Source organism: Aedes albopictus, chromosome 1 (genome assembly GCF_035046485.1).
Source record: "Aedes albopictus strain Foshan chromosome 1, AalbF5, whole genome shotgun sequence".
In the NCBI taxonomy this organism is placed as follows: domain Eukaryota; kingdom Metazoa; phylum Arthropoda; class Insecta; order Diptera; family Culicidae; genus Aedes; species Aedes albopictus.
Window position 1 is genome coordinate 308,765,198 of NC_085136.1, and position 25,644 is coordinate 308,790,841.

The 25,644-nt window shown below is 42.7% G+C and overlaps 1 protein-coding gene across 1 annotated transcript in view; it reads right to left on the minus strand.

The window, feature by feature from the left end:
* LOC109621728 (uncharacterized) overlaps nucleotides 1-25,644 on the minus strand; it is a 634,920-nt gene that overhangs the window by 214,847 nt on the left and 394,429 nt on the right. Inside the window, exon 5 of the mRNA XM_062847117.1 lies at nucleotides 19,945-20,564. Within this exon, the coding sequence (XP_062703101.1) occupies nucleotides 19,945-20,564 (620 nt within the window). The remainder of the gene's footprint in view (nucleotides 1-19,944; nucleotides 20,565-25,644) is intronic.

Below are 25,644 nucleotides of genomic sequence, written 5' to 3' on the forward strand. Positions count from 1 at the left end.
ATCAAGAAGTGAGTAGAGCGGAATGATAAGTATAAAGGATTTTGGCGTGAGTAATAAGAAATAAGCTGTAAATAGTGAGGGTTGAGATTCCTATCATAGTAAAAAGTTAGAACTGATGAGTGGGCAGCAGCGAGGAGTGTAAGCAGTGAAGCATGAGAAGTGATCAGTATGGATTTAAGAGTGAGTAGTCGGACTGAGCAGTGATTACTGAGTATTGTACAGTGAAGAGTGTGGAGTGAGAAGTGATTAGTTCGTGATGAGCTTTGAAGAGTGAGGAGTAAGGAGTGAGTAGTCAGGAATAAGCACTGAAAAGTGAGGAGTGAAAAGTAAGCATTGTAGAGTTATAAGTTAGAAGTGAGCAGTGATGATTGAACAGTAAGGAGTGTTAAGCTATGAGATTTGAGTAGTAATGAGTGAAAAACAAAAAGTAAGAAATATGAAATGAGCTGTGAGGAGTGTGGAATGAACAATAAATTAGTGAGGAGTTGGAAGTTAAAAATAAAGAGAGAGAATGAGTAGTGATTAGTGAAGAGTGGGGGCGAGGGGAGTCAGTGAGAAGTTATCAGGGAGGAGTGAACATCGCAAAGTGAAGAGCGAGAAGTAAGGAGTGAGAAGTGATGCGGAAGAAATGAGTAGTTTCAAGTGATAAATGACGAGAGATCAGTAAAAAAAATTGAAGTGAGGAGTAAAAAAAGCAATGGTGTTGTTGTGGATTCAAGAGTGAGCATTGAAGGCTTAGAAAGGATATGTGATAAGTGAGAAATGCGTAGTGAGAAAAGAGAATTGAAAAGTGATGACTGAGCAGTGAGATATGTGCAATGAGTGTTAAGCTATGAGAAGTGAATAGTGACCAAATAAAAGTATGAATAGAATTAACCAGAACAATCAGTGAGGAGTGAGAGAAAAGTCATCAGTGAGAACTGTGCACTAAACAGAGAAGAGTATTGTGTGTGAAATGAACAGTGAAGCGTAAGGAATAATAAGTGAAGAGTGAAAAGTAAGCAGTGTACAGTGATCTTACTCTTCGCCGTAAGCCGTGAGGAATGAAAGTAAGGAGTGTCAAGCAGTGAGAAAGAAGTAGTGATAATTTACCAGTCATGAATGAGAAGTTGAGAATGAGCAAAAAGGAGCGAAAAATAACCCGTAAAGAATGAGCAGTAAAGTAATAAGGACTGAGAAGTAAGAAATGCAGCAGTGAAGAGTGAGGGGTTAGAAGTGAATGAAAATTAATCGGTGACAAATGAGTATTGGAAAGTGAAAAATGAGAGGTTTGATTCAGTAAGTAGATAAGTGAAGAGTAAGGAAAGAGCCCGATAAAAAAACCTATGTTATATAGCGCACGTTAGTGGTTTCAGGTACAGCCCTGGAACTTCCTGAACTCCTCTGAAATGCCACTTATATCTCTTAAAACGCTTCTAAAATGGCTTTAACCTTCCAACAAATCTGAAAATCCCCTGGAATTCCCTTGAAGAGCACCAAGCACTTTTTGAAACCCTTAAAAGAACTCTGAAATTCTCCTGGGGCCGTCGAACTTCCTCAAGACTCCCGGAAACCCCCTTCGATTAGCTCTGCCTAGTGGCTCTATTTCATAACTCCTTGGGCAAAACATAGCAATAACAGAAATTCTTATCGAAATCCCGACCCCTTTCATGATCCTGTGCAGTGTGCACCCCTCTGGTGGCACAGAGCTCGTCGAGCTACTACCGTATTCATAGCGGCGCCAATGATAGCGGATTAGAATCACTGAATTCCCCGGTCGGTCGTGATTTTTCCTGCATCTTTCGCTCGCCTATTCACCAGTATGTACTGCCAAAGGTACAAATTCGCTTCGTCAGCTGGTGTGCAAGCAAGTCAGAGAACTGCACAAGCGAGCGAAGCATCCATTCCATCGCATCCTGCACACCGGATTGGTTGAAAATTCCTGTAGCAGCATTCACTCCCACAGTTTGCAGTTGGTCGGGTCGGACGAACGACGACGAAAGCCTCCCCATGGAGACGACCAATCCGTTGTAATTACAAACCATCCCATGAACACGGGTTTTTCGGAAAAGGGGATTTGCTTTTACCGAACGAATTCATTTCACTGCTGTTGCTTTAGTAGCTGCAGCCAGCAGTGGTGAAAACACACGAAATAAGTGGCTACCAATGAATGGCCGAAGAATCCATTACCGAAAGTGAGTCATTCATCTTGGAGGGATATCGCTTCTGAAAGCTTCTGCCTCTCGTTTTTGTTGTTGTTGGGAGAATAGCTGCTGCAGCAACAAATCTCATCCATCTTTTTGATGTTTGTATTGGGGGGCTTTAGGACATTTGGTCGAATGACATTTGGTCGAATGACATTTGGTCGAATGACATTTGGTCGAAAGTACGTTTGGTCGAAAGGACATTTGGTCGAATGGACATTTGGTCGAAACCCATTTTGTGGAAGAAGAAGCATATGACATTTAGTCGAATGGTCAATTCGTCGAATGGATATTTGGTCGAAAGGCGCTAACCGATGAAAAGAGATTTAAGTGGAAAAAAATATTCTAGATTTGGGTATCTGAATTTATTTGTTACTGAACTTATTTGGTTGAAGGATGTTTGGATGAAAAATATGTTTTCACCGAAAAAAATCAACAAATCTCGATACATAAAATTCAACGGTGACGAAAAACCCCACAAAGAATGGACGTTAAGTTGTATAGCAATTTAATCATGTTAATAATATCAAACATTAAACAGCAAATATTTCATTCAAGGGTGTTTATTATTAAGGTAACTTGTTTTGCAATGTAGTTTTCGTTGGGATTGGTGAAGTAGTTGATTTTCCATCGAAGATTTCTCCTTATCTTTAATATTGGCTCTTCTTCCAAGTTTCATAATTTCACTGCGTTTTTGTGTACCACATACTGGCTTTTCCATCAAAGGTTTCTCCTTCTTTTCAACATATGCTGTTCTTTCAAATTTGTCATTTGTTCTGACAGTGAACATTATGGTTGTGATTTTTTATTGATGATTTTTCCTTCTTTTGAACATAGGCTATTCTTTCAAGTTTCGTATTTGTACTATGTTTAAATGTTATGGCTGCTGTCTTTTTCTCATGTGTTTTTCCTTCTTTGAAACATAGGCTATTCTTTCACGTTTATCAACCCTCCTAGGATGTTCGGTTTTTCGCACCACGATGGCGTAATGCACGTTCAGCGTGCCTGTTTGGATCATATTGACCCCAACATCGTTTTCCTGTACGCTGTACAAACTGCTGAATGTTTCATAAGAAATTTTTCCTTTTGAACACAAGCTGTTCTTCATTAGCTGATGCCTTTTTTTTAGATATTTTTCCTACTTTCAAACATAGGCTGGTCTTTCAAGTTTACTCATTTCATTGCGTCATGTATCAACTGATGATTTTTTTCATCAGTGGTTATACCTTCAGGGGTTTTGTTCAAGTTTCCTGATTTTATGTACTATGTTCATATGTTGAAGATGCAGATTTTTCATCTGATATTTTTCCTTCTTTTAAACATAGGATGTTCTTTCATGTAGTGTTGCACTTGAACTGAACACGAGTCGAAAATATATAATATAAATGCTTTCAATGTTTTGATTGAAACGCAGTAGAAATTTAACTTGCGTGTCAGAGCTCAAGACCGCCCGTTCAGATACCGATTCAGCTCCGAACTCATATGTGCTTACCCAAGCAGCACACAAGTCACAAAGAAGTGTCGACAGCGCAGGTTTTTGGTTGGACACGAGTCATTTTCAAGTTATTCTGCCTTTGAGTTAAAATTACATGAACGTAACTCTTGTGCAACCAAAAATCTGCGCTGTCGACACTTCTTTGTGACTTGTGTGCTGCTTGGGTACTCTATCGATATGTTATGTGAATAAACTGGTCCGGTCACCCGGAGTTTCAGAAAATTCGTCAATACATTGTGGGGTTGAGAGGGGATGAGGTGTAAGAAAATGATAGCCATGACTTTTTGAGATTTTTTTTTTTCTGGACCACCAATGGACCACCAATGGACTGATGACAAGACTGATTGGTTTATTGGTTTATGATCTTTGATGGTTATTGTAGCTGACATGCCGAACATATTCCTGAAAATCCGGATTTTCCGAAAACCATGGTAATCAGACCGGTTCACTCGGATAAGCTCCCAATAAAACATAAGTTTCTGAATCGAGATTATTCAAATCTTTGAAAAATGGCAGATGTATAACCATTTCAGTTTTGAGGATACCAGGGTATCATGCGTTCCAACTTCCAACTGAAGAATTTTCAAATATGTCTGATCGCAGCGTGCCGAGTTTAAGCTTGAACGCGTCACTTTTTTCATGTTATCCTCTTATGGTAGTATCATGCACTGCAAGCAAGTATCATCATTCGGGTATCGCTAGGTGTATTTTCGGACATTCTCACGTACGAAGTAAATAGGTACTGCTGATTTGCATTGCTCTAGCAGCGAATGCCACAAGCCGCAGAGCAATATTGTTGGTAACGAGATGATAGTTTTCCAATGACAGGTTCAACAAAAGTTTTTTTTTCCGTTGATCTGCGAATAGTAGCCCCATTAACGTCGGCATTCTGCAGTTCACGAGCCAGGTGCGCATGACGTGTGGGTTGAATTAAAGTTCTCACGTTCCAATTTTCCAATCGTTATCCGTAAATCGTTGCCTGGTCTGTTGCCGTTAAATCAATCCGTTTTCTCTAGTTTTGCATTTTTTCTGGTAGGTGACGGTTTAAAACAGGCTTCCTTACCGGAGCTGCTCTGCCTACATGGCGCTCAAGGGGCTACCACCTTGGGTACGCACCTCCCTATTGAGTATTCGGAACGTACCTACTCAAGCTGAAGTCGGAAATACAACAGTGCGCGGACTGCCCTACCTGCTAAGCACATAACTCTTATCTAGCGGTTTTTGTCATCGGCTGGTCTAGTGTCTTTTCATCAGTTAGTGCCTTTCGACCAGATGTCCATTCGACGAATTGTCCGTTCGACTAAATGTCATATGTTTCCTACTCCATAATATGGGTTTCGACCAAATGTCCATTCGACCAAACGTCCGTTCGACCAAATGTACTTTCGACCAAATGTCATTCGACCAAACGTCATTCGACCAAATGTCATTCGACCAAATGTCATAGATTCGTATTGGGGGAAGCCTTGGGCGCTGGAGCCCCTTGGTGCTCGCAGCTTTGCTCGAGATCCTTAAGCCGAGAAGGCTAAGTAAAACAACAATTAGGTCAATTTATGGATCACTTGTTCCTCGAGCACTCTTCTGGAACAGAAACCCGGATCTATAAATAAACTTCTCTTCGGGATTCAACTGGTTCCACTTGAACGACAACAGGGTATTTGTGTGGGGGCGGCTACTTGCCCTACCGGAGTAACCGGTGAAACATTTTTATTGTAATTTCTTTAAATGTTAGCGCATGGTGTACCAATCTTTTATATTCTATGTTCTGTTCTCTATCTTCTACTTTCTGTTTTTTATCTTAAGTGTTCCATTTCTTTTGTTATCTCATGGCCGACTTTATTGTTTATTTTATTTATTTATTTTTCGATAATCACTCACACCCTAGTAAGCAGGTGGTACCCTGGAAGCAACAGCCCTTTGCGTCCAGACACCGACTTCCGTTCCAACAATGGAACCGGACTCAAGCAGCCGTTTGTAGTGCTGCAGCGGGGATAAAATCTTCCTTCCAGCTGCTCAAGCATTCAGGTTTTCCCAACTGCGATTCCCAAGCGACTAATTTTCCGATCAGCAAAAGCCAATTAATTAGTGCGATTACCTGTTCGGATATAAATTGCACTGCCCTCTGCGCCCACTACTTGCGTCGTTCTTGGCCACCCTTAGTTCGGGGTCAATCTGAAGCGTGTTTCACCCGGCCATAAGGTCCCCAGCTGCACACTATAACACAAGCGGTTGAAGAGGGGTGGGAAGGTCGGAGAAGAAATTGAACGCCAATGATTGGGCAGTAAATGGGGAATGACCGACCGGGCGCTGCAGAAAGCATCGAAGGCGTCTTGCGTTTCGTCGAATGTTCGATGGTGCGGATTCTAGAGCGAGAATCCTGCTTCGCAAACGGAGGAAATTGGTTCGCACATTTCGTATTCATGAGATGAGTGCCCCGGCGCTGCTGAAGCTGGAGTTTCGATGTTTTTATTTCCTGGTTGCAGGGTCAGGTACTGCTGTGACGGGCAGTTACGTGATTTCTACTGTGTGTCATCGAGTTGTGGATCGGTGGAAATTACAAATCATTGTATAATGGTTTGGTGAAATTGTAATTGAAGTAATTGCTTTTCATGAAGGGTGGAAAGCATAAGAAACTGCATACTAAAAGATTCACTACAAGAGTCTTGAAAAACGTAAACTAAATGAGCTTTACATCGAGAAGCTTCACTCAAAGAAGCCAATAAGAGTTCCAAGCGAATTCCACTAGGAATTCCTAAGGAATTCCACTAGGAATTCCTAAGGAATTCCACTAGGAATTCCTAAGGAATTCCACTAGGAATTCCAAGGGAATTCCACTAAAAATTCCAAGGGAGTTCCACCTGGAATTCCAAAGGAATTCCACCTGGAATTCCAAAGGAATCCCACCTGGAATTCCAAAGGAGTTCCTCCTGGAAGACCAAAGGAATTCCTCCTGGAAGTCCAAAGGAATTCCTCCTGGAAGTCCAAAGGAATTCCTCCTGGAAGTCCAAAAGAATTCCTCCTGGAAGTCCAAAGGAATTCCTCCTGGAATTCCAAAAGAATTCCTCCTGGAATTCCAAACGAATTCCTCCTGGAATTCCAAAGGAATTCCTCCTGGAATTCCAACGGAATTCCTCCTGGAATTCCAACGGAATTCCTCCTGGAATTCCAACGGAATTCCTCCTGGAATTCCAACGGAATTCCTCCTGGAATTCCAACGGAATTCCTCCTGGAATTCCAACGGAATTCCTCCTGGAATTCCGACGGAATTCCTCCTGGAATTCCAACGGAATTCCTCCTGGAATTCCGACGGAATTCCTCCTGGAATTCCAACGGAATTCCTCCTGGAATTCCAACGGAATTCCTCCTGGAATTCCAACGGAATTCCTCCTGGAATCCCAACGGAATTCCTCCTGGAATTCCAACGGAATTCCTCCTGGAATTCCAACGGAATTCCTCCTGGAATTCCAACGGAATTCCTCCTGGAATTCCAACGGAATTACTCCTGGAATTCCAACGGAATTCCTCCTGGAATTCCAACGGAATTCCTCCTGGAATTCCAACGGAATTCCTCCTGGAATTCCAACGGAATTCCTCCTGGAATTCCAACGGAATTCCTCCTGGAATTCCAACGGAATTCCTCCTGGAATTCCAACGGAATTCCTCCTGGAATTCCAACGGAATTCCTCCTGGAATTCCAACGGAATTCCTCCTGGAATTCCAACGGAATTCCTCCTGGAATTCCAACGGAATTCCTCCTGGAATTCCGACGGAATTCCTCCTGGAATTCCAACGGAATTCCTCCTGGAATTCCGACGGAATTCCTCCTGGAATTCCGACGGAATTCCTCCTGGAATTCCGACGGAATTCCTCCTGGAATTCCGACGGAATTCCTCCTGGAATTCCGACGGAATTCCTCCTGGAATTCCGACGGAATTCCTCCTGGAATTCCGACGGAATTCCTCCTGGAATTCCGACGGAATTCCTCCTGGAATTCCGACGGAATTCCTCCTGGAATTCCGACGGAATTCCTCCTGGAATTCCGACGGAATTCCTCCTGGAATTCCAACGGAATTCCTCCTGGAATTCCAACGGAATTCCTCCTGGAATTCCAACGGAATTCCTCCTGGAATTCCAACGGAATTCCTCCTGGAATTCCAACGGAATTCCTCCTGGAATTCCAACGGAATTCCTCCTGGAATTCCAACGGAATTCCTCCTGGAATTCCAACGGAATTCCTCCTGGAATTCCAACGGAATTACTCCTGGAATTCCAACGGAATTTCTCCTGGAATTCCAACGGAATTCCTCCTGGAATTCCAACGGAATTCCTCCTGGAATTCCAACGGAATTCCTCCTGGAATTCCAACGGAATTCCTCCTGGAATTCCAACGGAATTCCTCCTGGAATTCCAACGGAATTCCTCCTGGAATTCCAACGGAATTCCTCCTGGAATTCCAACGGAATTCCTCCTGGAATTCCAACGGAATTCCTCCTGGAATTCCAACGGAATTCCTCCTGGAATTCCGACGGAATTCCTCCTGGAATTCCGACGGAATTCCTCCTGGAATTCCGACGGAATTCCTCCTGGAATTCCGACGGAATTCCTCCTGGAATTCCGACGGAATTCCTCCTGGAATTCCGACGGAATTCCTCCTGGAATTCCGACGGAATTCCTCCTGGAATTCCGACGGAATTCCTCCTGGAATTCCGACGGAATTCCTCCTGGAATTCCGACGGAATTCCTCCTGGAATTCCGACGGAATTCCTCCTGGAATTCCGACGGAATTCCTCCTAGAATTCCGACGGAATTCCTCCTAGAATTCCGACGGAATTCCTCCTGGAATTCCAACGGAATTCCTCCTGGAATTCCAACGGAATTCCTCCTGGAATTCCAACGGAATTCCTCCTGGAATTCCAACGGAATTCCTCCTGGAATTCCAACGGAATTCCTCCTGGAATTCCAACGGAATTCCTCCTGGAATTCCAACGGAATTCCTCCTGGAATTCCAACGGAATTCCTCCTGGAATTCCAACGGAATTCCTCCTGGAATTCCAACGGAATTCCTCCTGGAATTCCAACGGAATTCCTCCTGGAATTCCAACGGAATTCCTCCTGGAATTCCAACGGAATTCCTCCTGGAATTCCAACGGAATTCCTCCTGGAATTCCAACGGAATTCCTCCTGGAATTCCAACGGAATTCCTCCTGGAATTCCAACGGAATTCCTCCTGGAATTCCAACGGAATTCCTCCTGGAATTCCAACGGAATTCCTCCTGGAATTCCAACGGAATTCCTCCTGGAATTCCAACGGAATTCCTCCTGGAATTCCAACGGAATTCCTCCTGGAATTCCAACGGAATTCCTCCTGGAATTCCAACGGAATTCCTCCTGGAATTCCAACGGAATTCCTCCTGGAATTCCAACGGAATTCCTCCTGGAATTCCAACGGAATTCCTCCTGGAATTCCAACGGAATTCCTCCTGGAATTCCAACGGAATTCCTCCTGGAATTCCAACGGAATTCCTCCTGGAATTCCAACGGAATTCCTCCTGGAATTCCAACGGAATTCCTCCTGGAATTCCAACGGAATTCCTCCTGGAATTCCAACGGAATTCCTCCTGGAATTCCAACGGAATTCCTCCTGGAATTCCAACGGAATTCCTCCTGGAATTCCAACGGAATTCCTCCTGGAATTCCAACGGAATTCCTCCTGGAATTCCAACGGAATTCCTCCTGGAATTCCAACGGAATTCCTCCTGGAATTCCAACGGAATTCCTCCTGGAATTCCAACGGAATTCCTCCTGGAATTCCAACGGAATTCCTCCTGGAATTCCAACGGAATTCCTCCTGGAATTCCAACGGAATTCCTCCTGGAATTCCAACGGAATTCCTCCTGGAATTCCAACGGAATTCCTCCTGGAATTCCAACGGAATTCCTCCTGGAATTCCAACGGAATTCCTCCTGGAATTCCAACGGAATTCCTCCTGGAATTCCGACGGAATTCCTCCTGGAATTCCAACGGAATTCCTCCTGGAATTCCGACGGAATTCCTCCTGGAATTCCGACGGAATTCCTCCTGGAATTCCGACGGAATTCCTCCTGGAATTCCGACGGAATTCCTCCTGGAATTCCGACGGAATTCCTCCTGGAATTCCGACGGAATTCCTCCTGGAATTCCGACGGAATTCCTCCTGGAATTCCGACGGAATTCCTCCTGGAATTCCGACGGAATTCCTCCTGGAATTCCAACGGAATTTCTCCTGGAATTCCAACGGAATTCCTCCTGGAATTCCAACGGAATTCCTCCTGGAATTCCAACGGAATTCCTCCTGGAATTCCAACGGAATTCCTCCTGGAATTCCAACGGAATTCCTCCTGGAATTCCAACGGAATTCCTCCTGGAATTCCAACGGAATTACTCCTGGAATTCCAACGGAATTTCTCCTGGAATTCCAACGGAATTCCTCCTGGAATTCCAACGGAATTCCTCCTGGAATTCCAACGGAATTCCTCCTGGAATTCCAACGGAATTCCTCCTGGAATTCCAACGGAATTCCTCCTGGAATTCCAACGGAATTCCTCCTGGAATTCCAACGGAATTCCTCCTGGAATTCCAACGGAATTCCTCCTGGAATTCCAACGGAATTCCTCCTGGAATTCCGACGGAATTCCTCCTGGAATTCCGACGGAATTCCTCCTGGAATTCCGACGGAATTCCTCCTGGAATTCCGACGGAATTCCTCCTGGAATTCCGACGGAATTCCTCCTGGAATTCCGACGGAATTCCTCCTGGAATTCCGACGGAATTCCTCCTGGAATTCCGACGGAATTCCTCCTGGAATTCCGACGGAATTCCTCCTGGAATTCCGACGGAATTCCTCCTAGAATTCCGACGGAATTCCTCCTAGAATTCCGACGGAATTCCTCCTGGAATTCCAACGGAATTCCTCCTGGAATTCCAACGGAATTCCTCCTGGAATTCCAACGGAATTCCTCCTGGAATTCCAACGGAATTCCTCCTGGAATTCCAACGGAATTCCTCCTGGAATTCCAACGGAATTCCTCCTGGAATTCCAACGGAATTCCTCCTGGAATTCCAACGGAATTCCTCCTGGAATTCCAACGGAATTCCTCCTGGAATTCCAACGGAATTCCTCCTGGAATTCCAACGGAATTCCTCCTGGAATTCCAACGGAATTCCTCCTGGAATTCCAACGGAATTCCTCCTGGAATTCCAACGGAATTCCTCCTGGAATTCCAACGGAATTCCTCCTGGAATTCCAACGGAATTCCTCCTGGAATTCCAACGGAATTCCTCCTGGAATTCCAACGGAATTCCTCCTGGAATTCCAACGGAATTCCTCCTGGAATTCCAACGGAATTCCTCCTGGAATTCCAACGGAATTCCTCCTGGAATTCCAACGGAATTCCTCCTGGAATTCCAACGGAATTCCTCCTGGAATTCCAACGGAATTCCTCCTGGAATTCCAACGGAATTCCTCCTGGAATTCCAACGGAATTCCTCCTGGAATTCCAACGGAATTCCTCCTGGAATTCCAACGGAATTCCTCCTGGAATTCCAACGGAATTCCTCCTGGAATTCCAACGGAATTCCTCCTGGAATTCCAACGGAATTCCTCCTGGAATTCCAACGGAATTCCTCCTGGAATTCCAACGGAATTCCTCCTGGAATTCCAACGGAATTCCTCCTGGAATTCCAACGGAATTCCTCCTGGAATTCCAACGGAATTCCTCCTGGAATTCCAACGGAATTCCTCCTGGAATTCCAACGGAATTCCTCCTGGAATTCCAACGGAATTCCTCCTGGAATTCCAACGGAATTCCTCCTGGAATTCCAACGGAATTCCTCCTGGAATTCCAACGGAATTCCTCCTGGAATTCCAACGGAATTCCTCCTGGAATTCCAACGGAATTCCTCCTGGAATTCCAACGGAATTCCTCCTGGAATTCCAACGGAATTCCTCCTGGAATTCCAACGGAATTCCTCCTGGAATTCCAACGGAATTCCTCCTGGAATTCCAACGGAATTCCTCCTGGAATTCCAACGGAATTCCTCCTGGAATTCCAACGGAATTCCTCCTGGAATTCCAACGGAATTCCTCCTGGAATTCCAACGGAATTCCTCCTGGAATTCCAACGGAATTCCTCCTGGAATTCCAACGGAATTCCTCCTGGAATTCCAACGGAATTCCTCCTGGAATTCCAACGGAATTCCTCCTGGAATTCCAACGGAATTCCTCCTGGAATTCCAACGGAATTCCTCCTGGAATTCCAACGGAATTCCTCCTGGAATTCCAACGGAATTACTCCTGGAATTCCAACGGAATTACTCCTGGAATTCCAACGGAATTTCTCCTGGAATTCCAACGGAATTCCTCCTGGAATTCCAACGGAATTCCTCCTGGAATTCCAACGGAATTCCTCCTGGAATTCCAACGGAATTCCTCCTGGAATTCCAACGGAATTCCTCCTGGAATTCCAACGGAATTCCTCCTGGAATTCCAACGGAATTCCTCCTGGAATTCCGACGGAATTCCTCCTGGAATTCCGACGGAATTCCTCCTAGAATTCCGACGGAATTCCTCCTAGAATTCCAACGGAATTCCTCCTGGAATTCCAACGGAATTCCTCCTGGAATTCCAACGGAATTCCTCCTGGAATTCCAACGGAATTCCTCCTGGAATTCCAACGGAATTCCTCCTGGAATTCCAACGGAATTCCTCCTGGAATTCCAACGGAATTCCTCCTGGAATTCCAACGGAATTCCTCCTGGAATTCCAACGGAATTCCTCCTGGAATTCCAACGGAATTCCTCCTGGAATTCCAACGGAATTCCTCCTGGAATTCCAACGGAATTCCTCCTGGAATTCCAACGGAATTCCTCCTGGAATTCCAACGGAATTCCTCCTGGAATTCCAACGGAATTCCTCCTGGAATTCCAACGGAATTCCTCCTGGAATTCCAACGGAATTCCTCCTGGAATTCCAACGGAATTCCTCCTGGAATTCCAACGGAATTCCTCCTGGAATTCCAACGGAATTCCTCCTGGAATTCCAACGGAATTCCTCCTGGAATTCCAACGGAATTCCTCCTGGAATTCCAACGGAATTCCTCCTGGAATTCCAACGGAATTCCTCCTGGAATTCCAACGGAATTCCTCCTGGAATTCCAACGGAATTCCTCCTGGAATTCCAACGGAATTCCTCCTGGAATTCCAACGGAATTCCTCCTGGAATTCCAACGGAATTCCTCCTGGAATTCCAACGGAATTCCTCCTGGAATTCCAACGGAATTCCTCCTGGAATTCCAACGGAATTCCTCCTGGAATTCCAACGGAATTCCTCCTGGAATTCCAACGGAATTCCTCCTGGAATTCCAACGGAATTCCTCCTGGAATTCCAACGGAATTCCTCCTGGAATTCCAACGGAATTCCTCCTGGAATTCCAACGGAATTCCTCCTGGAATTCCAACGGAATTCCTCCTGGAATTCCAACGGAATTCCTCCTGGAATTCCAACGGAATTCCTCCTGGAATTCCAACGGAATTCCTCCTGGAATTCCAACGGAATTCCTCCTGGAATTCCAACGGAATTCCTCCTGGAATTCCAACGGAATTCCTCCTGGAATTCCAACGGAATTCCTCCTGGAATTCCAACGGAATTCCTCCTGGAATTCCAACGGAATTCCTCCTGGAATTCCAACGGAATTCCTCCTGGAATTCCAACGGAATTCCTCCTGGAATTCCAACGGAATTCCTCCTGGAATTCCAACGGAATTCCTCCTGGAATTCCAACGGAATTCCTCCTGGAATTCCAACGGAATTCCTCCTGGAATTCCAACGGAATTCCTCCTGGAATTCCAACGGAATTCCTCCTGGAATTCCAACGGAATTCCTCCTGGAATTCCAACGGAATTCCTCCTGGAATTCCAACGGAATTCCTCCTGGAATTCCAACGGAATTCCTCCTGGAATTCCAACGGAATTCCTCCTGGAATTCCAACGGAATTCCTCCTGGAATTCCAACGGAATTCCTCCTGGAATTCCAACGGAATTCCTCCTGGAATTCCAACGGAATTCCTCCTGGAATTCCAACGGAATTCCTCCTGGAATTCTAACGGAATTCCTCCTGGAATTCCAACGGAATTCCTCCTGGAATTGCAACGGAATTCCTCCTGCAATTCCAACGGAATTCCTCCTGGAATTCCAACGGAATTCCTCCTGGAATTCCAACGGAATTCCTCCTGGAATTCCAACGGAATTCCTCCTGGAAATCCAACGGAATTCCTCCTGGAATTCCAACGGAATTCCTCCTGGAATTCCAACGGAATTCCTCCTGGAATTCCAACGGAATTCCTCCTGGAATTCCAACGGAATTCCTCCTGGAATTCCAACGGAATTCCAAGGGAATGTCTCCTGGAATTCCAAGGAAATTTCTCCTGGATTTCCAAGGGAATTCCTCCTGAAATTCGTCTGGAAATTCCATGAAAATTTCTCTGCAAATTCCAGGGGCATTTCTCAGGAAATTCCAAGGGAATTTCTCCGGAAATTCCAAGGGAATTTCTCTGGAAATTCCAGGAGTATTTTTTTTTGGGAAATTTCAGAGGAATTTCTTTGGAAATTCCTGAGAAATTTCTCTGGAAATTCCATGAAAATTTCTCTGGAAATGCCAGGGGCTTTTCTCAAGAAAATTCAAGGGAATTTCTCCGGAAATTCCAAGGGATTTTTTTTCCGAAAATTTTATGGGAATTTCTCCGGACATGCCAAGGGAATTTCTTCGGATATTTTAAGGAAATCTTTCCGGAAATGCCAAGGAAATTTTTCCGGAAATTCCAAGGGAAGATCTCTGGAAATTCCAGGACAATGTCTCTGGAAATTTCAGGAGATTTTTTTTTCGGAAATTCCAGGGGAATTCCTCCGGAAATTCCAAGGGATTTTCTCCGGAAATTCTAAGGCATTTTCTCCGGAAATTATAAGGGATTTTCTCCGGAAATTCCAAGGGAATTTCACTGCTAATTCCAATGGAATTTCTCTGGAAATTCTAAGGTAATTTATCTGGAAATTTTAAGGAAATTCCTCTGAAAGTTCAAAGGAAAATTCTCAGGAAATTCCCAGATTACCGCTTTGGTATTCGTAGCCTTCTAGCCAGTCAGCCAGCAGTCAACAGGGATGCCTGCCTAGCCGGAAAAACGATGTCCTAGCCTCAGCAGAGCATGGTGTAGCTAGGATTTATTTTCTCAGGAAATTCCTAGAGAATTTCACTGGTATTCCAAGAAAATTAGTCTGGAAATTCCAAGGGAATTCTTCTGAGATGTCAAGGAAATTCTCCTGAGAATTCCTCTGGGAATTCCTGCAAACGCTTCTACTAATTCGAACCTCATTCAGTACCCGTTAGGCACCAAACTTTTCCACTCACGAAAGCGAAAATGAGCAGACCAGCTAGTTTGTTCTCGCCATTCATCCCCGGAAATGCTGGAAAAGCTGTGTGCTAGCTACACCATGCTCAGCTGAGGCCAGGACACCGTTCTTCCGGCTAGGGAGGCATCCTTGTTGACTGCTGGCTGACTGGCTAGAAGGCTACGGATACGAAAGCGGGAAATTAGTTTTCCCTTTCACGAACGTGGACGTTAACTCCCGTCGTCGCTCATTCAAACTAATTCTCAATCTGTAGTTGAGGGGAAAATATGGATGTCGTGGTGGGAAAACTAGGGGATCTAGGGAATTCGAGCAAACGAGAACGCGTTTTCACTAATCCCCATTTTTGAGTCCATATTTTATGCACCACCTCGGGATGAGAATCTGTGTTCTAGCTGTGTGTGTGTGTGTTCTAAACATTAACGAGTAACGATGCGTCCGGTTGAACCCATCTGTTGGAAACAGAGGGAACATCTCTCTTTTTACTGGAGAACAGATACCCCATTCCGACAAACTCAATTTCTCGTCACGTGATTGATATCAACACCATAGTACGACTGGAACTGGAGAAAAAATGCTTCGTGATCCATGAATTGAGAACCCCTATCAAACATTAGAAATTCCAATTTCCAGCTCGCCCCGAAGGTCGCAGCTGGCAGTTGTTCCTCCACTTCCGATTCCCCAAACTCACAAACGAACATTTCAGAAGAAAAAACAGCAGCGAGAATGCCACCAAAAAATTGGCCTTCTCTTTCGATTTTGGTCTCGGTCTCGGTCTCGGAGGCCAGCCGGGCTGAAAGCCGGAGGCATCTTCCTTCAACTTTCTTTTTTCTCTGCGCTGTTTCTGGTTGGACTAACATCAACCAGAAAAATGCGGAAGAACAAGGAACCGGAAAAGGTTCTGTGGCCGGAAAAAAATTCCAACCGAGAAAAATCGCTTTCAAGTTCGAAGCTGTGCCAGAATTTTAACGTTTGGGAGTATCCCGGGTAAAAGTAGTCACAAGTACGTTAGGTATTCTATGGTAGATTAATGATAACACAATTATAGTAAATAAATGTCTGAAAAGAATGCTAAGTATTTGTTTTGTATCATAACTGTTAGCTTGTAGTGCCTTAAGTACTGAAAACAATTAAATTACGATACAGCATATCGTTAGCATCATATGGTATATGATACCATATCATTTTCACTGTACGAGTTATATCTTAAACATCATGTAATTCCTGGTTAATTTTCTGGTGAAACTTCGGTCAGTTTGAACAACTTTCAAGCACATGCTATACATGTAACAGTTATTCAGTTTTTGTATGGTTGATGACTTTTGTAAGATAAGATGTATCGTTATATGATAACAATATCCAATCATGCAGTTGTCCATCATTATAAAGGCGAAATTTGAATTCCAATGAACTTCACATTCAAACGTCAGTTTACTATATGATATGATACTGAAGCATTGTACCGTATATTATATAGTAAACTAATGAGTCCTTGAATTTGTGCCATGATTGTGAACTGCCACTCCATAAAGTGTGATTTATTTGGGGCTTGTTTCGGTTTTACGGAATTTCACCCCAGCCTAGTTTATCTAATCGGTTCCTATGTGGCACAGGACGAGGAACAAGAATTCTGGGGGACCCCATTTTGTTGTGTTTGCACCTGCCACAGTCGTTGTGTCGTCCTGCTAGCTGTTAGTGTAGTCACTCTCCTCAACGAGCTGCATACTTCGCAACCGCATGGTGCACCGCGCCGGTTATTTTATGTTTTGGGGTTTGTTTGTACATAATTCTACCAGCACTGCCTGCTTGTGGCTACGAACGGTGGCGGGGTGGGCGTTGGGAAAAAGTTGCCAACCAACCAGGAAATATAGCAGCCAGCAGCGATCAGTTGGGAGTTTGGGAAGTGCAAAGTTTTGTGGTAAAATAGCAGAAAAGCGATTTCGCAGCTGGACTATCTAGGTGGTATTATGGTCCTTCAGAAGGGATGATGTTCCTCTCTGAGAGTTGGACGATGAAGAAGCCAAGCGAATGTATGAAAACATTGTAAAGCAGCTCATCATTACTCGACTCTCTGGGCTCATACAATACTAACACCATCACACTTTCTAGGTTAATTAGTGACATATTTCTAAAAGAAAAAGCAATTTCCGAAAAATTCCCTTGGAATTTCCGGAGAAATACCCTTGGAATTTTCGAAGAAATTCCCCAGGAATTTCCAAAGAAATCCCCTTGGAATTTCCGCAGAAATTCACTTGGGATTTCCGGAGAAATTTCCTTGGAATTTCCGGAGAAATTTCCCTGGAATTTCCAGAAAAATTCCCCTGGCATTTCCAGAGAAATTCCCCTGGAATTTCCAGAGAAATTCCCCTGGAATTTCCAGAGAAATTCCCCTGGAATTTCCAGAGAAATTTCCCTGGAATTTCCAGAGAAATTTCCCTGGAATTTCCAGAGAAATTTCCCTGGAATTTCCAGAGAAGTTTCCCTGGAATTTCCAGAGAAATTCCCCTGGAATTTCCAGAGAAATTCCCCTGGAATTTCCAGAGAAATTCTCCTGGAATTTCCAGAGAAATTCTCCTGGAATTTCCAGAGAAATTCCCCTGGAATTTCCAGAGAAATTCCCCTGGAATTTCCAGAGAAATTCCCCTGGAATTTCCAGAGAAATTCCCCTGGAATTTCCAGAGAAATTCCCCTGGAATTTCCAGAGAAATTCCCCTGGAATTTCCAGAGAAATTCCCCTGGAATTTCCAGAGAAATTCCCCTGGAATTTCCAGAGAAAATCCCCTGGAATTTCCAGAGAAATTCCCCTGGAATTTCCAGAGAAATTCCCCTGGAATTTCCAGAGAAATTCCCCTGGAATTTCCAGAGAAATTCCCCTGGAATTTCCAGAGAAATTCCCCTGGAATTTCCAGAGAAATTCCCCTGGAATTTCCAGAGAAATTCCCCTGGAATTTCCAGAGTAATTCCCCTGGAATTTCCAGAGAAATTCCACTGGAATTTCCAACGAAATTCCCCAGGGATTTCCAACGAAATTTCCCTGGAATTTCCAACGAAATTCCCCTGGAATTTCCAACGAAATTCCTCTGGAATTTGCAACGAAATTCCTCTGGAATTTGCAACGAAATTCCTCTGGAATTTGCAACGAAATTCCTCTGGAATTTGCAACGAAATTCCTCTGGAATTTGCAACGAAATTCCTCTGGAATTTCCAACGAAATTCCTCTGGAATTTCCAACGAAATTCCTCTGGAATTTCCAACGAAATTCCTCTGGAATTTGCAACGAAATTCCTCTGGAATTTGCAACGAAATTCCTCTGGAATTGCCAACGAAATTCCTCTGGAATTTCAATGAAATTCCTCTGGAGTTTCCAACGAAATTCCTCTGGAATTTCCTACAAAATTCCTCTGGAATTTCCAACGAAATTCCTCTGGAATTTCCAACCAAATTCCTCTGGAATTTCCAACCAAATTCCTCTGGAATTTCCAACGAAATTCCTCTGGAATTTCCAACCAAATTCCTCTGGAATTTCCAACGAAATTCCTCTGGAATTTCCAACGAAATTCCTCTGGAATTTCCAACGAAATTCCTGTGGAATTTCCAACGAAATTCCCCTGGAATTTCCAACGAAATTCCCCTGGAATTTCCAACGAAATTCCCCTGGAATTTCCAACGAAATTCCTCTGGAATTTCTAACGAAATTCCCCTGGAATTACCAACGAAATTCCCCTGGAATTTCCACCGAAATTTCCCTGGAATTTCCACCGAAATTTCCCTGGAATTTCCACCGAAATTCCTCTGGTATTTCCTACGAAATTCCTCTGGTATTTCCTACGAAATTCCTCTGGAATTTCCACCGAAATTCCCCTGGAATTTCCACCGAAATTCCCCTGGAATTTCCACCGAAATTCCCCTGGAATTTCCACCGAAATTCCCCTGGAATTTCCACCGAAATTCCCCTGGAATTTCCACCGAAATTCCCCTGGAATTTCTACCGAAATTCCCCTGGAATTTCTACCGAAATTCCCCTGGAATTTCTACCGAAATTCCCCTGGAATTTCTACCGAAATTCCCCTGGAATTTCCACCGAAATTCCTCTGGAATTTCCACCGAAATTCCCCTGGAATTTCCACCGAAATTCCTCTGGAATTTCCACCGAAATTCCTCTGGAATTTCCACCGAAATTCCTCTGGAATTTCCACCGAAATTCCCCTGGAATTTCCACCGAAATTCCCCTGGAATTTCCACCGAAATTCCCCTGGAATTTCCACCGAAATTCCCCTGGAATTTCCACCGAAATTCCCCTGGAATTTCCACCGAACTTCCCCTGATATTTCCAACGAAATTCCCCTGGAATTTCCAACGAAGTTCCCCTGGAATTTCCAACAAAATTCCCCTGGAATTTCCATCGAAATTTCCCCGAAATTTCCAACGAAATTCGCCGGGAATTTCCAACGAAATTCGCCGGGAATTTCCAACGAAATTCTCTTGGGATTTCAAGCCAAATTCCCTTGAAATTTCCAGCGAAATTCCCTTGGAATTTCCAGCAAAATTCCTTTGGAGTTTGAAGCGAAATTCCCTTGGAATTTCCAGCGAAATTCCCTTGGAATTTCCAGCGAAATTCCCTTTGGAATTTCCAGCGGAATTCCCTTGCAAGTTCTAGAAATACTCTTGGAATTTTCAGAGAAATACTCATGGAATTCTTAGAGAATTTTCGAAAGTATTTTAGGAGAAATTTCTAAGGATATTTCTGATTTAGTAATGAAGCTTTTGACGAGTTTGTTCTCTGACTAACAGTGTAAAAAGTGGTAGTGGAATTTTTAAAAACAAAACTCACCTCTTCCGGCAGCCATCGTTTCCTCCGCTTGATATCGCTTTTCCTACTGCTCCGCTTTCTCCGCACCAACTCTCCATCAGCCGTAGCTTCTTCATCACCACCCGCCTCCCCATCACTTCTTCCATTTTGCCTACTTAGCCTATCACTCCCGCTACTCTCCCTAGTACTAGTTCTGCTTCTAACACCACTACTACCACTATAATCATCAGACTTTTGATTCAATTGATTCTGAGCAGCTTCCGTGGCCTCTTCATCGGCTTTGCTCCTCGTTTCACTTTCCTCCCCCCTTCTATCATCACTGGAAGTCGTCTTCGTCGTCGACCCATCACTATCACTACTAATACTATGGTTACGCTTTCTGCTACTACTGTGGCTGTGGTGGTGGCTGCTGCTCCTCCCTGCCGCCGAACCATCATCTTCTCCATCCTCGTGGCTGTGATGGTCCTGGCGAATTTTGACGTCGCTGAGTTTGTAGATCACAGTGTGGACACCGTGCCGCTCCAGTTCCGGCCCGTACCGGGCGGCCGGCTCGATATAGTATTGCTCTAGGTTGGTTACGATCGTGCCGTCGAAGAGGTTCTCACTCGTCAGCATGCCGTGCACGTGAGAGTCGGATTCGTCTGTCGGGGAGAAAGAGAGAGGGGAAAATAGGAGAGATGATCAGAAATGTATATTGGAATAACTAAAAAAAAGTTTTCAGTTGGGATTTGAACCCACGACTTCGGGTAGGTTCTTCTGGTCACGCAACGCACAACGCCATATATGCCTTATTTTACTTTCATCAAAAGTCGATGTTGCAAGCTTAATTTATCAAGTTTAAAACTTTTAATATATGCAAAGAACAAAATTTGACCAAATTCCTACTAAATTTCGTTGTACTTATTACCCAGACGCAATATTAACCCATCATAACTTTGCATGCCAAAGCAAAGTACCCCTCTCAGAATCGGTAATAAATTCAGGATTATTCAAAACTCCTTTCCCTTTGTGTCGCTTCGTCGTGTTGTGTATCGCTGGGCTGGCTGTCTGGCTTCTGCAGGAAGGAGAACAACCCTGGGCGCGCACCAACCGTTCCGAACAATGGAAGCCAGTTGAGCCGTGACGGTGAAATATGCATGCACAAGAAATGAAGACGATTATTTATGAAGTTGGAGGAGATCCGCAGCGCGCGCCGGTATCCTTCTTTTTATCATAAATCCGCCAACCTTTAGTCTAGGGTTTTTTTTCTTCTTCGCTTCTTAGAGCAGAACTGTACATCTTAGGAGAAAAGGGATCAATCTTGTTTATCAGAGAGAGAGCTCTATGGATAGGACAACGCAACACACAATGGGAGCTGTAAAAAATGGTTCACAAAATGCGAAATAAACGGAAAGGACGCGGAGATTTGGATTGGGTGAGCTTGAGCGAAGGATTCCATCCACCCACCTACAGGGAGGTGGGTTTTCATGTTTCCAGAAGGGTGAGATTCTACGGAGGTAGATATTCATATTCTTGTATAGCTCTTATTTGAGGAATGGTTTCTGCAGTTGAGGTTTCTGAGATTCTGTTAGCAGGATTCCCTTCAGAAATTTCACAATCTTCTTAGTAGATACATCTCACAGTAATCTCGCTTTAGAAAAAAAGGCCCCTAGAAGTCAGTATTCCCAATAAACATTTCGATTTAAAAAAAAAGTATACCAGAATTTGTGTTCAAAAATTGAAACGGATGTTGAGGGCACAGAAAAAACATGTGATTTTCAAAGTGCTAAATATAAGTTTGATTATTTGAAATGTTTAGTTTTTGCTTTACTATTAACTGTTCTACTTCTTTCGACTACCTTTTTCACGCATATCACAACAGTGAGCACTAGGAATTGTGGAATAGGAAACCTTGAAGAAATACATTCTAAGAGTGATCACTGAATTAAATCTTGGTGGAAATAATTCAAGTGCAATTTCCGGAGTATTCGCTTGAAGATTTCCTGAAGAAATTATTGAAGAAATTACAGGACGAAACCGTACATAAATTTCTAAACGAATCCCATAAGTTATTTCTGTAAAAAGTCTCTTTTGATTGATTGATTTTTCTTTATTATAGAGACTTTCAGCCCTTGGTAAAAGTCTCTAGAGGGGTTCTGGATAATTCTCAACATTTTTTACTGGTTTCTCTTGTGGTTTCTAGAAAAACAATCAATAATGTACCCATTGTTATTTCTTCATAAATTGTAACAATTTGTCCAGGAATTTCTCAAGAAATTCTACATGAGTTGCTCTTGGGATTCCTCCAGGATTTCCTCGAGGTATTCCAACACGGTTTTCTCTTTTTTTATGTCTTTATTTATGAGATTTTCAGCCCGACGCTGATTCATCTCAGCGGTTTTTTCTTGATTTTGCTTTAGGTATTTTTCTTTGTGATTTCATCCAGAATTCCTGCAGAGATTCATTAGGATTTTCTTGTTGGAAATTTTCCTGAACGCATGCAAGAATTTCTAAAGCTATTTCAGCAGAGATTCTTCCAGGACTTGCTTCAGATATTCCCCTAGAAACTTTTTACATCTAAAATCCTTACAGAGAATTCTTCAGATATTTGAATAGGAATACCTCCAAATATTTTTCTAAGAATTACTTCAGCAGTTTTTCTTAGATGCTTATAGGAACTTTTCGGAGATTTCAGTTGGTATATCTTTAGAAACTTTTAAAGAGATTTTGCTAGGGGTTTTCGACTGGAAATGGTTTGCTACTGAAATTATGGCTTTCTCTGTCTAGGAAATCCAAACGATTAAATTTGCATTGCCCGACGTTTCGGCCTGATTTATTTTTCCTTTTTCAAGGTAAAGCTGTCTATCGTTTTGGCACTAATGATAAAAACAAAAAAAAAAACGACAGACAGCTTTACCTTGAAAAAGACCAAATAAATCAGGCCGAAACGTCGGGCAATGCAAATTTAATCGTTTGGATTTCCTAGACAAAGAAAGCCAGAATTTCCGTAGCAAACCATTTCCAGTCGAAAACCCCTAGCAGAATCTCTTAAAAAAATTCTAAAGATATGCCAACTGAAATCTCCGAAAAATTCCTATGAGCATCTAAGAAAAATGGCTGAAGTAATTCTTAGAAAAATCTTTGGATGTATTCCTATTCAAATCTCTGAAGAATTCCCTGTAAGGATTCTTGATGTAAAAAGATTCTATGGGAATATCTGAAGCAAGTCCTGGAAGAATCTCTGCTGAAATAGCTTTAGAAATTCTTGCATGCGTTCAGGAAAATTTCCAGCAAGAAAATCCTAAAGAACCTCTGCAGGAATTCCGGATGAAAACACTAAGAAAAATACCTAAAGCAAAATCAAGAGAAAATCATGTTGGAATAACTTGAGAAAATCCTGGAGGAATCCCAAATGCAGCTCCCGGAGAATTTCTTGAGAAATTCCTGGACAAATTGTTTAAACAATTTCTGAAGAAATAACTAAAGCCACCTATTTATTGTTTTTCTAGAGACCCCAAGGGAAATTCTTCATTCCCGGATGAATGCATGGATGATTTGCGGGTAGGTTCACTAAAGGAATGCCAGCTTAATTGCTGAAGAAATACCAAGAGGAAACTCTGGAAGAAAGCCCATATATTAATTCATGGATACCTCGACGGAGTGTTTTCAAGAGGACTTATTGGTGAATTTCCTACAGAAATCCGGAAATGCATTCCTAGAGTAGTTCGTGGTGAATTTCCTGAAAAACGTCCTGCTAGAATACCAGCAAGAATTTCAGCTACAAACCCAGCAAGAGTTTCTGAAAGAATCCCAAGAAAAACTTCAGATGTTACCAGCGCAGTAATTGCTGGAAAAAATATCTTAGGGGAACATCTGAAGGTATTCTTCTAAATCATGGAAAGAATTTATAGTGAAATTCTTCTCCCATCAATTCCAGCATAAGGCCATTTATAAACCACGTAGATCAAAGCTAAGTCATTTCAGATCCCCCTCCTCCTCGTATACTTTACTTTATTACATACAAATATTTGACAATTCGTATGGAGCGCACACTTTGGCCAGACAGACTCCTTCTTCTTGAAGTCTACGTGGTTTGAGAACGACATCTAATTATTTCCGGAGGATTCTTCGAAGGTATCTCTGGTAATAAGAGGCAAATTTAGCATTTTTCCTTATGCGGACAAGATTTAGTTAAATAATAGATTTCTCCTCCAGCATCTCGTGTTTGGGATTGTCTGACTTATTATGGCATCAACAGGTAAGGGAAACTTCAGAGATTACCAGTACACTTCCGATATGTCTGAAACGATATATTCTAATATATTTTCTTCATTGCCCAATAAAAACACACAAAATTAATAAACAAATGTTGAACAAATAAAAAAAAAGAGATTCAGGATTCCACAAAATTATTATTCTGCGTTTTTTTTTTGTTCTTTTTTATTTGGTTGGAAAGTGTTTCTATTTTTTCTTCGTGAACAATGAATGCTGAACAGTGAGAGTATCAGCTGAACATTGGTTGGTTAATGGTGTCAGTGGCTGAACACAATGATAGCTGAATATTGGTCTGAAGTATGACTTGTTCAACCTCTTCAATCAGCAATGCATAAATGGCTGAATAACAAGTTATATAGAATATTATTCATCTGTGTAACAAACGCCAACATGCCGAATTAATCATGTGTTGTTCAACCTTAAATCTAATAATTTTTGACTGCTGACCGAAACAATGTTTTCCTATAGTCCACATAGCTTCTTCAGCCTCAATGCAGGTTTAGTTCAGCTTTTGTTCTTGATCATTCAGACACAACATGTAATGCTCTCATTTTCGAGGATATGAATACAGATGTGTGCGGTGTAGGTGCTAAGGTAAGTGACTATACATCAGGAGGTCCGAGTTCAATTCCCAGTTTTCCCATAGATTAATTTATACATTCCTTTACATCTGTTCTGTGAACAGAAAGCCGCAAATAGTAAAATAAGCTTGAAAAAGTTTTTATTTTTATTTTTAATTACAATAAATCTATTTGATTAATTGCTGATTAAGCGCATATTAAGCCTTAAATCAGCCTTTCAGTGAACATCCAATCAGCTGAAGGTTGAAACAAATCACCAAAATTAGATGTTTAGGAGCTGAACAAAACATTGTACATCTTGTTCTCAGCTTTTGTTCAAACTAAGGCTTTTTTAAAATAGTTGGAAAAGCGCTTACACAGCATCAAATTGGTACCTGGGAAGTGTAAATCTAACTTTTCAGTAATTATAAAGGCAGTCGCCACAACAAATGAACAACTAATTGGAATGTTTCAAGTTTACAGGTAAATTATTGGATAGATTTTATTTTAATCATTTTTGAAAAAATCCGCTATAGAATATAGAATAAAAAATAGCTTTTTGGCTTTTAAGATAGATTTGTGGAATATCCTATGTTTGTTTGTGCCACTCCCGACAAAACCACAAAAGTGTAAATTCGTCCGTGGAAAGGGATGTAAAGCCATGGGTCCCGAAATAAAACAGCCTAATCCTAAGAATTTCGATAACACAGATCAAAATTTTGTTCGTAGTGCCCAGAAAATCCAAGATGGTGGCTTTAAACTCAAGATGTCGAAAAAAAAATAAAGATAGCGGCCGTTTTATGGAGTATTGACTTCAAAATTATACGTATGGCAAAGACGATCGGAGCCTTGTTCAGAGCCCAAGCATGTTTACCAGAGAATCCAAGATGGTAGTCCAAAATTGAAG